Raw genomic sequence first — 11,304 nt, 5'->3', positions numbered from 1 at the left:
GCCGCCGGCGCTCAACGCTGCCGCTGCCGAGGGCGCGGCGCGCGGCCGCGACGGCGCGCAAGAGGCCGATGATGGCCAGAGACTCGGCGTGAAGCGCCGCCTCGACGGCGAGCTCGCGAGCGCGCGCGTCAACGACGACGACGCCAAAGAAGGCGACACCATTATGGTGGACGCTGCACAGATGGCCGCTGCGGCGGCCGCCGGCACCGACCGCGGCACGAAGCGCCTGCTGCACGTCGCGCTCGCGGCGCGCGACGGCTCGCACATCCCGGACATCCAGAACACGACGGCGCTCGTCACCGAGATTCGACAGCTTCTGAGGAAGACGCCAGGCTGCGAGGCGCAGCCGGCGAGCGCGATCAGCGTGCCCGTCATCGGCACGTCGCGCGCCATCTGCGTCGCCTTCAGCGGCGAGAGCGAGGCACGCGCCTTCCTCGAGCAGTACGCCGGCGGTGGCGTCCTACAGCTCCCAGCGCCAGACAACATCACCATCACCTTCGCCGCTCTCGACGCCACCGTGTGGGGCAAGCAGGCGGAGGCGCGCGAGACCCAGGCGACCATCGACTCCGACGGCCTCCTCGCCATACGCACGCGCGGCGCCATCAACACCGCGGCCCAGATCGAGCACTTCGCCCCCCTCTTGGAGAAGCACTTCGGCAACGTGGTCTCCATCCAGGAGGGATACCACTCCTTCCTCGGCACGAAGTCGGACGAGAAGGACGGCTCGATCCTCTTCAAGGTGAAGAACGAGAACCTCGTCTGCAACCTCCCTGTCCTGCCCAACGTCTACGCGAGCGGCGATGTCGGCGGACCCCTCCGCCTCGACGTCGGGAGTGTGAAGGTGCTCGGGAACAAGCTTTGCCCATCGTGCCGCGCCTTTGCGACGACGAGCGCCGACATCATCCACGACGCGCAGTGCGGCGCGCAGGCGCTCAAGGAGAGGCGCGCCGCAGCGGCGAACGTCGCCAAGAAGAAGACCTTCGAGAGCCTCATCGTCGACAACAAGGTCGAGGTCGCGCGCGCGGCGGGCAAGGCCAAGGCGATGGCGGTGCGCGACGGGATCGGCTTCTGCCCGGCCTTCAACCAGACCGCCATCCCGTGCAAGACCGCCGCTCGCTGCCGCTACGCGCCGTGCGTCAACTTCGAGGCGCTCCTCCACTCCGCCTTCAAGGACACTATCTACGAGCGCATGCCGAGCGCGGTCAGGCTGGGCACAAGCCGCGGGCGGCGCGGGCGCGGCGGCCGCGGCCGCGGCGGCGGCGGCGGCGAGGTCAAGAGCAACAAGAAGGACTGGGCGAGCGTCGCCCGCGGAGCCGCCCGCTCCTCCTACGACGGCGGCCCACGCCTTGAGTCCAACGAGCCCTCCCTCTACGAGGGGAGCGACGAGGAGTTCTAGGAACGGTCGCCGAGCCCTTCCCGCAGCGCAACCCTAGCAGCGCAGCGGGCAGGGCGGCTCGCGCAGCGCGCGCGCGAGCGAGCGAGCGAGCGAGCGAGCGAGCACACACACACACACACACACACACACACACACACACACACACACACACACACACACACATGTTGTACACATGCACTGACACACAGCCCCTTCCCCTTCCTCAAGGGCGAGGACACGCGCAGGGGTCGCACTTCTAGCGAGGCCCACAGAGTGGGAGACTCCTATCACCGCCACTGCCACCCACGTGTCAGTCTGCCTGTGGTAGAAGAGACTGCCGGTGAGACGTCGGAGGAAGGTCGCTAGTCGAGAGAGATCGCCAGTGGATAGGGAGTCCACCGTGCTGCGAGCCTGTCGCTGTCCCTTGTCAGGAGCAGGAGAACTAGGAGAGCGCAACCAGTAGGAGGCCCGCGCTTGCCCCCGTGCCGCCGGGTGCAACCTGTCCTATACGAGAGATGGGATTCCTGTCGTGAGGGTGAACCCCCTGCCCAGCCCCCCTCCGTGTCGCGATGCGCTCCCCGCTCCCGTTCCCCTGTGTCCCTGATCGTCCTACAAGATCCTGCTTGTGCAGGTGGGGACCCTGTCCTTCTCCCACCCCTCGTTTGGCGTGTCCGTTGTATTTACAGTGGCCAGGGGCGGGGCTTGCATTTTTGCCGTCGCCAGTCGCCCCCCCCAAACGCTACGCGGGGGCGGCGGCGGCGGCGGGGGCGGCGGGGCGGCGGCGGCGGCGCGACGGGGACACGGGGTGGGTAGGGGGGTGGGGAGCCGCTGCCGTGTGCGCTGCGCGTGCGCGCACCGCACACCATACGGCGGGAAACAGACGGCGAAGGGGGGCGCGGCGGCAGCGGCGCAGCGCGCGCGCGGCGCGCGCGACGGAGGGGCGGAGCAGCGACCGCTGGCGCGGTCGCTGCTCCGTCTGTCCCGGAGCGCCGTCTGCGCGGGGTGCGCGTCAGGAGAGGGGGCAAGCGTGGCGGCGCGGGGACACGCACGCGGCTGTGGCGGCGAGCAGGCGAGCGATCCGTGCGCGGTGAGGCGGCCGGCGAGGGGGCGGCGGGTGACGGGGAAAGGGAGCAGCCGGGCGACGAGAGGTAGGAGGTGCTCGCCGCGAGCGCTCCCGCGCCTGCGGAGGGGCAAGGCCTGAGGGCGGGCGGGCGGGCGGGCGGCCGCGGGCGGGGGGGGGGGGATAAACGCTGCGCCGCCCCCGCACCAGCGACACCGGCCGCGGCTCGCCTCCACGCGCCGGCTCGGAAGAGGGGCTGTCGGCGGCGCAGCAGAGCGGCTCGCCTCGGCGCTCGAGCCGCCAACAGCCCCACTCCTCGACGTGACGGCCGCTCCCAGGGCCGTCCGGTGCGCGCCCGACCCACGCCCTCTCTCGCACCCCTCCGACCCCCCCTGCGCGGCGCACCTATCCGCTGTGCGCCGGCTCGAGCGCCTATCGCCAAATCGCGACGTTTGAGCGCAGCGCACGCGTCCCACACGTCACGCGCGCGCAGGAGAGCTTGCGGCGGTGCTGTAGCGTGTACTCGCCGAGGGCATCGCGCCGAAAACCCCGCGCGTTCCGCCCCAGCAGAGGCTGCAGCCGATGCGACAAAAACACCACTGTAAAACGGTGAGTACTTGGGGTTGAGTGGGCTTGCTTGCTCCAGCCGGGAGCAAAAATGCAAGAATTTATTTATACACTCCCTTGGGTTGGCAGACCCCCCAGGGTGGGCGACGGCTAGCGCATCACACCCTCCTCTCCTTAAAATCCCTGTGTGGTGGCGGCGTGCCGTTCTCCCATCCCTCCCTTGGGTTGTGTGTTTTCTTTCTTTCTTTCTTACTCCCTTGGGTTGTGTGTTTTCTTTCTTTCTTTCTTTACACGACGGGGAAGGCCTTAAAATCCCTGTGTGGTGGCGGCGTGCCGTTCTCCCATCCCTCCCTTGGGTTGTCTGTTTTCTTTCTTTCTTTCTTTTACACGACGGGGAAGATGACTCAGAGGAGGACGAACCAGTGGAAATTCAGTTGTCAGATGTCACGATGCATCCGAAGGGGACCCCAGCGCCGGCATCATCCGTAGAGGCACGAGTGTTCGAAGAGAGAGTGGACCTGAGCAACAACATGACGTGTAGGCAAATGATCGGAGTGGGAGTCAGAAATGTGGTCCTTGCGCGAGGGGAGCTTGATAGACTCGAGGGGCCAGGATACGCAGCAAGGAGGGCGGAGCTGCGCCGAAAGGCGAAAGAAGCCGCGAGAACAAGGGACCGGCAGGCGGCGGCGTCGCAGGACGAGGCAGAAGAGAACGACGCGACAGAGGAGGAAGTGACAAGGGAGAGACCGACGAGAGTGGGACGGCCGCGAGGTGGCATGAAGGTTGCAGCGAGAAGCGGCGAGAGACTGCGAAAAGAGATACGAAGAGGCAGACTCCCCAGGGTGGGCGACGGCTAGCGCACCACACTCCTCTCCTTAAAATCCCTGTGTGGTGGCGGCGTGCCGTTCTCCCATCCCTCCCTTGGGTTGTGCGTTTTATTTCTTTCTTTACACTGGGCACGGGACTGGCGCGCACTGGCACTAACACAGGTCGAAAAGAATGTGTACTGGCAGTGTGTGGGTAAACCATAAAAGTAGGTTTGAATTCGTCCACGTAAGGCTTGGTGAGTGGTTGGGGTGGCCTCAGGCATCCCCAAGGGAGCCTCTGCGGTGCCACATAAGCAGCTTAGTGATTGTCGAGACTTTAAAGTATTCGTGGAAGAAACGCGAACAAGACACGACGGTACTATGGTCACCAGTAAACCATAATTCGACTTTGAGGGATCATATCTCAAAAGGCTGGGTGAGAGCATAGCCTTATTGTTGCATATTATGCCACATAAGGTCAAACTCGACCCCACAAGCATCAAGAACCCGATGCTCCGGCTCGACTGTGCCGGCACACTGCCTCCTCGCGCCAGCTGCTCGCAGGCCGTCGCGGCCCGTGGTGCACCAGAGAGAGAGGTCGACACGTTGCCCCCGCCGGCGAGTCCGCGCGGCTCAGGCCGGCCAGAAGGTGTGTGGTGGCGGCACCGTGGCAGGATTGCGGAGAAGAGCTCGCCGAACGCGAGCAGCAGATGGCCAAAGTGTGCCAGCGCGAGAGCCTCGCGAGCGGGCGCAGAAGGAGCTCGCCGTGACACGATGCCGGGCGGTGGTGGTGCTCTGGCGGCTGTGCACAGTGGGCAGGGTCAGGCTGCAGCAGGGCAGCACGATGGTAGTGCCCTGCTGCAGCCTGGTCTGACATGCACAGGGCGAACAGAGGCGGTACTATCGTCCGGCGCTCGTCGTCGAATCTGGGCCAACTTCGACCGCCGCCACAGCTCGCCACGAGCACGCAGCGACAAAATGTTGACTGTACGGAAGTTGAGGCTGGTCGAGAGGAAAAGGCTGCCGTGCAAGCCGGCAGCAGGCCGGCTCGGCGTGGACTGCCGCGGCGACTTTTATGGGCTTCTCTGTTCATAGTACCGTATACGGTACTATGGTTTACCCACACTAAGCGAGTATTTCCGGTCGTGCGTGTGTTTAACAGTGGATGTGGGAGTCCACCGCGCACCGCGCTGCGAGCCTGTCGTGTCCCTTGTCAGGAGCAGGAGAGCCCCACCTGTCCCCCTGATCGTTCTTCCAAAATCCTGCTCGTGCAGGTGGGGACCCTGTCCTCGTCCCATCCCTCGTTTGGCGTGTCTGTTTTCTTTCTTTCTTTCTTTCTTAACAGTGGCCAGGGGCGGGGCTTGCATTTTTGCCGTCGCCAGTCGCCCCCCCAAACGCTACAGCGGGGGCGGCTGGGGCGGGGGCGGCGGCGGCGGCGCGACGGGGTGGGTAGGGGGGTGGGGAGGCTGCTGTGTGCGCAGCGCGTGCGCGCACCGCACACCACATACTCGAGTACGGCGGGAAACAGACGGCGAGGGGGGCGAAAAGAATTCGTCGTGCTTTGGGTCTCGCGGTCGGGTGGGTCTGCCCAGCCCCCCTCCGTCGCGATGCGCTCCCCGCTCCCGTTCCCCTGTGTCCCTGATCGTCCTTACAAGATCCTGCTCGTGCAGGTGGGGACCCTGTCCTTCTCCCACCCCTTGTTTGGTGGGTCCGTTTTATTTATTTGTAAATGAACTCGCGGGCACGGGACGCGGCACAAACGGGGCACAAACGCCAGGCTACAAACACGGGGGAATCGGTGGCGTCGGCGACGCAGTCAGGACACGATGGTGAAGCCCACAGCGCAGGAGCCCCGCAGCAGCGCCGACGGCGGCCCCGCGCCGCGTCGGCGGCGGTCTGAGCGAGGCAGCCTGCACTCCACAACCTCCTTGGCACTCCCCCGACGAGCGGCGCGCTATGCGGGCCCGCGCCGCGGGCGACGCGGGCCGCGAGCCGACGTGCGTGCCGCAATCGTAGGCGAAGCGCTGGCGAAGCGAGGCGGTCGGCGCAGGCCCCCGGAGGCGGTCGTAGCGAGAGAAGCGAGGCAGAAGATGCTGTTAAGGGTGGGGAGCAGCCTGCCGTCGAGCGGCGCGCCGCGCAAGCCCGCTGCCGGCGGCCCGATCGGAGAGCTGGTAGTCGTGGTACCACTAAGCTCGCCATCGCGCCCGAGTCAGGCCGCTCTGGCCCTGTAGACCTTCCCAGAGAGCTTGGCGAGGCTGTCCAGAACGCCGAGAGCATTCTGAGCAGGCTGCCGTCGAGCGACGAGCCATGCTGGCTCGTCGCGGGCTGCGAGCTCGAAGACCCGCGCAGAGCTTCGCCGAGCCTGGCGTGCCCACCCGCTCGCCCGCGGCCGCAGGCGTGGAAGCCAAGCATCCTGGCGTCTATGCCAAGCGCTCACATGCCAAAAGACACCTCGCAGCGCGCGTGACGTGACCAAAGCGGCGCCGCGAGAGCAGCCGGTCGACGTCGGCACCAAGCGCGCGGCCGCCGGGCGCCTCCGTCCGTAGGGTGCCCACAGGACCCAAAAGAAAATAGCTTTTACGCTCAAAAAGGGACGCACGAGGCAAATCTGATGTTGGCTTGTTCCAATAGGAGCGAGGCGTCTTCCGTTGGGGGACCGAGTGACTAGGAAACGAGGGTTCCCCATTGTGTCCCGCTCCAGCGCGAGCGTGACACTGCACTTGGCGCCGAGCGCCCGCGGCTCAGACCTTGTGCAAGCCGACCCTCGGTGAGTGCACCGGTCCGGACCGATGGCGCTCGGTGTGGAGCAAGCAAGACCCCCCCCCCCCCCATCGGCGCGCGCTCGCCATTCCAACGGCCGCCAGGAGCACCAAGAGGACTCCTCATGGCTGCTTGCAAGTGGGCTTCGACCGGCCTCGGCTGGGGGGGCGGGTTGTCCCGGCTGCGGACGCCTTCTGCAGCCCCGTGGGATGGGGACAGCACCCCAAAACTGCCCCTCGGCGGCATACAGCACTGCCAGCCAGCCTCTTCCTCCTCCCCAAGGGCTGTACTATGGCCATATTGCGCCGCCTCCTACTGGCAGCCGGGCGGGCGCGCGCCGCGGGCGCCTCGGCGCGCGCACGGCTCGCAAAGTTCGAACGAGTACTGCCGCCCGGCCGCCTCAAGGCTGCCGGGCGGCAGTACTCGCCTCGCAAGGCGCGCACCGGCTGGTCTGGCTGCTGCGCCGGCGGCCGCTGCGCTGGCCGCTGCTGCGCCGGCTGGCGGGCGGTACGGCCGCCGGCGGCCGCTGCACCCGCGCCTTCCCTCGCGGGCGCCGTCGCGCCGCGCGCGCCCAACTCTCCTGGTACACGGCACGCGTCGTCACACAGCCGCGCGGAGAACAGGCGGTGCTGTGCGTGAAGCGCGCGCGATCTCGTACTTTTAAGGCTGGATCCGGCCATTCCAAGGGTATACCTTTGAGAATCCCCAGCGTCCCTCCCTCCTAGTCACACTCTCAATATCTCGACTGGCCAACACGAAGTGCTGCGATCTGGGGTGGCCGATTTCTTTTTTATTTTCTTTTTTTGGGCCCTGTGGGCACCCTACCGTCCGAACCGACAGGGCTCAGGGGCGCCGCGGGAGTAGAGAGCACTCCACCGACATACCGTTTTTATGGAGGGTGTCAGTGTGCTGTGAGAGAGGCTTGACGTTGAAGAATTCTCCAGTGACGTGCGAGTTTCGTTGTAAAATTCTTGGGGGGTTTCCCCCGGGGGTTCCACCCCCCCCGTCTGCCCAGAGCGCGCCGCGGGCGAGCGCGCCGATGGATGCCTCCGACCTGCGCGCGCTGGCCAAGGAGCGCGAGGCCCGGCAGCGGCCGGCCGCCGCCGCCGCCACCACCACCTCGCCGCCCCTCCCCGACTCTTGGCGCGCCAAGCCTGCTCCGAGCAGCCGCGGTGCGATGCCGAGTCTGAGCGGTGCGCACCGCTCCATCTTGCTGGCGCGCATGTTCGGCGTCGGGCTCCACCTACTCAGCCCGCTCTTCTGGATGCTTGGATTCGGCCGCCTCGCGCTCCTCCTCCTACTCGGCGGCGTCGGACTCGCGCGCGGTGGCGGCGCCCTCGTCCACGGCGCGGTGCCGCCGATGCTGCGCGAGACGGAGAGGCCGCCGTCAAAGGAGGAGATGGACGCGGCGGCGGGCGCCGGGCTGTACTGCGTTGCGGGGGTGCGCAACTTCGGGCCAAACCTCGCGTCCGAGTGGGCGATGGCCCTCGAGAGCCTCGCGTTTGTGTGCACCTATGGCAAGAAGAATTGCCTGACGACTGAGATGTACCGAGGCGAGCTGAGCTTGGGCAAGATTGCCGGCTTGGTCTGGGGCAAGCTGCGGGAGGGCGTCGTGCGCTGCTAAGACCGCTGCACTCCGGTCAAACTCCGGCCGGCGGTGCAGCGGCTCAGATCTGCTCAGATCCTTCGGCTTCCGCAACGAGCACGCCCACCGCACCGGAGAAGTTCACCCCCTCGTCGTTTGAGATACGTTGTTGTTGTCGGGAGTGGGTTTGATGGTTTTTGTGTGGCACGTGGGGTGGTCGTGGCAGTTACAGTCGTATCTGAATTAGTATTAGCTAAAATAACTTGTGTTTTGGTGAAAGGCTAGTTCCAATTCACTCTGCCACACGCTAATCTTGAAAACGCGTCCAACGGAGCTCCGTGTTGCTCCCAGCGGAATCCCCCGCGCTTCCTGCGGCCATGGCCGATGATACTAGTATGAGAGGTCATCTGGCTACCGCGAGCGCGACTCAACTCGCCGACGTCGTCCGATGATGGTGCCTCAAAGTCAGCCTCCGGAGGCTATCGTGGGGTCGAGCCGGCGGTAGCCGTGACATGTGGTTCCACCACCCCTCGCAGGCTTTGCCTCTGACCGCCACCGTTCCCAGGCTGCCTAATGGGATGGAAAGGAAGGCTGGGCGAGCGTATAGAAGCGTGCTCGACCTCGTCGTGGCAGCCTGCATGGCAGCGCTGGCGGGCGAGATGAGCGTCGTGCCACCTGACCCAAGACGGGTCGCAGGCGTCGTACCGAGCGTGTCGAGACCGTGTCCTGATGTGATCTGCACGGGTGAGTCACGTCGGCGTCAAAGGAGCGACGTGCGACCTGTCAGAGCTTGATCTCCGATCTCAGCGGCGTCGAGTCGTCTCCGGCGCGCGACAAAGGTACATCCCCAGGACGCGCAGAGGCAGCTGCGACCCCGCCGAGTGAACGGGCGCACACCGCGCCACCTGCTGTGTGCAACCGTCCACTCGGGGCGATCGCAGCTGCTACCTGCTGTGTGCAACCGTCCACTCGGCGGGATCGCAGCTGCCTCTGGAAGGCACCGCGATGTACCTTTTTGCGCAAATGGTCAAATCAAGGTTTGTAACGCGAGCTGTGCCACAGTGAAATGGAACTAGCCAAAGTAAAAAGCTCCGAGCGGAGAGAGAAGCTCCGTAGAATTCAAAAGTGGTGGCGGCGTGCCGTCCTCCCATCCCTCCCTTGGGTTGTCCGCCTTCTTTCTTTCTTTCTTTCTTTAGAATTCAAAACGAAAAAGTAGAAACAAGAAAGATAGGTGAATCGCGCGGTGGACACAATCACCAACTCGCGACAAACCCGCTGTTGGGAGTTGGGTTGAGTGTGAAGGCGTCGTACCACGTAGCCCCCGCGCTCAGCGAGACGGATTTCATTCATGGACGTAGGCCGGCGTTGCGCCGTTCTGGTCACCGACAACTCTCTGGCTTTCTCCGCTACGCGCACCGCCTTAGCGCTATGCAGGGCGACGACGACGCTCGCCCGCAGTTGAAGGTTGAGCTGCGGCGTCAGCGCTTCATATCAGCGACGCTGGCAGTAGCGCTGTCAATCGCACTTGTGTGTCCTCGGCTGCGCGAAGCCGTTCCGGAAGTTGGCGTCACGCAGCTGCAGGGCAGGCTGCTTGGAGAGGAGCGGGCCGTTCCGGAAGTTGGCGTCACGCAGCTGCAGGGCAGGCTGCTTGGAGAGGAGCGGGTGCTTGAGGAGGAGGCCACGCCAGCAGAGAGACCGGTGGAGACCGCGGGGCGGGTGGTCGCTGTGTCCCAACTGCCAATAGCTCCCACTGCCCCACCGATTGCTGGTCCCGCCGAACGCGGCACCGTCAGCGCAATAACGTCCTACCAACCACCGTCGAGAGGACAGGCTCTGAAATCAGTCCCAGGCTGGGTAAAATGCACTGATGTCCAGCGAGCCATCGCAACTGACTTGGGGGGACGCAGTGAGGGGGCCGGAGGCTGCGAAGTGGTTGACCTCGGAAAGTACTTGTGCGAAGGTGCAACGTCAGGAGACGTGGAGGTCCATTTGGACTACTTTGCCGAGACAGACATTCCCATACTTAAAAACAAATCATTCACCATCAGCGGCAACGAGTACATTTCGCCACCGTACGGCTTTCATCCGTTCGGGCAATACTTTGGGCTGACTAACATGAGAAACAAGTGCGATTGTCCAGAGCCCGGTTGTGACGGGCCTGTCTGCCGTGAGAACCGTTGCAAGAACGCGGACGGATATGTGTCATTCATGGAGCCGTGCGAGACCTACCTGATCGACTGCAAAATGTCATGGGCCGATTGTAACCTAAAAGAGGAGAGGGGCGCTTCCCCACCCAAGCGATGTCAGGTGTACACGACGGGAAAGCGACTGCCTGGCACAATGCCTTACGAGCAAAACCCCTGTGGAGATGGCATCGAGCGGGGCCGTTGCTCCTGCACTGCCGCGGCCACAGTAAAGCCCTACGTGTGCACCAATACTCTCGGCGACGCTGAGCAAAGCAACACGTACTGCACGCCCGATGCGCTCAAATATGGCTCCATCGTGGATGTGCAGATCTGCATCGACAATGACTCGCTGCTTCCATCGCGGTGCGACACTTCGTCGAGAAACGAACCCATACCCGCCAGGGACGCGGATGCCGGCGGCCCTCGCCCTCCGAGCGCACCGCGCTCATCGCCCGGTGATACAGCGCCATCTTGTTACGATGCTGTGCACGTGGATGCGGAGCTGGTCAACCAGTCGGAGATTATTGTATATCTCACCGCAACGCAAATTCCGCCCACCCTTTCTTTTCAGCCGGCTTCGTACCAAGGAGTGCTCGAGGTGCTCAATATTAGCACGCGACGAGACGTCACCGTCGTGAACCTCCTCGGCAGCGACGGGGCCATTAAAGTACCTAACCTCGGCAGCGACGGGACCATCAGGCTCAAGGTTAATGGCTCAATTCAAAGCTTTCAAAGTGGATTGTCCTCCATCAACGGTGGGATCGTTCTGCCCCCCTACGAATCGATGGGCTCGATTTGTCTGGCCGACATCCGCGCAAGAGTGATTGGCTATCCAGATGAATCCAAACTCTGGAACCACACTGTCACAAACCCTAATTTTCAACCGCTCGGACCTCGATTCCCGGAAACGAAAGGTGCGTTCTTCATCGGCGCGCAAGCAGTGGCCGACGCAGTCGAAGTGACCG

The 11,304-nt window shown here is 64.5% G+C and overlaps 2 protein-coding genes across 2 annotated transcripts; one reads left to right on the top strand and one right to left on the bottom strand.

Annotated features, from left to right (window-relative positions):
* The first annotated feature begins 7,713 nt into the window (after positions 1 to 7,713).
* EMIHUDRAFT_355073 (hypothetical protein) lies at positions 7,714 to 8,422 on the top strand. The gene has a single exon (XM_005772853.1). The coding sequence runs from the start codon at positions 7,833 to 7,835 to the stop codon at positions 8,190 to 8,192; it is 360 nt and encodes a 119-aa protein (XP_005772910.1). The 5' UTR covers positions 7,714 to 7,832; the 3' UTR covers positions 8,193 to 8,422.
* On the bottom strand, positions 8,403 to 9,499 carry EMIHUDRAFT_208352 (hypothetical protein; the record flags this gene model as incomplete). Its single annotated transcript, XM_005772852.1, has 6 exons — positions 8,403 to 8,522; positions 8,594 to 8,632; positions 8,710 to 8,787; positions 8,859 to 8,879; positions 9,116 to 9,164; positions 9,411 to 9,499. 6 exons carry the CDS (start codon positions 9,497 to 9,499, stop codon positions 8,403 to 8,405), a joined length of 396 nt encoding a protein of 131 aa, XP_005772909.1.
* Between the last annotated feature and the right edge of the window lie 1,805 nt (positions 9,500 to 11,304).

Source organism: Emiliania huxleyi, assembly GCF_000372725.1.
Source record: "Emiliania huxleyi CCMP1516 unplaced genomic scaffold EMIHUscaffold_35, whole genome shotgun sequence".
Classification (NCBI taxonomy): Eukaryota; Haptophyta; order Isochrysidales; family Noelaerhabdaceae; genus Emiliania; species Emiliania huxleyi.
The sequence above is the reverse complement of the archived record's forward strand: the minus strand, read 5'-3'. Positions and strand labels throughout refer to the sequence as shown.

What these genes read in the sequence shown, in the direction of transcription:
- EMIHUDRAFT_355073 (XM_005772853.1), top strand. Translation starts at nt 7,833, where the DNA reads ATGCTTGGATTCGGCCGCCTCGCGCTCCTCCTCCTACTCGGCGGCGTC.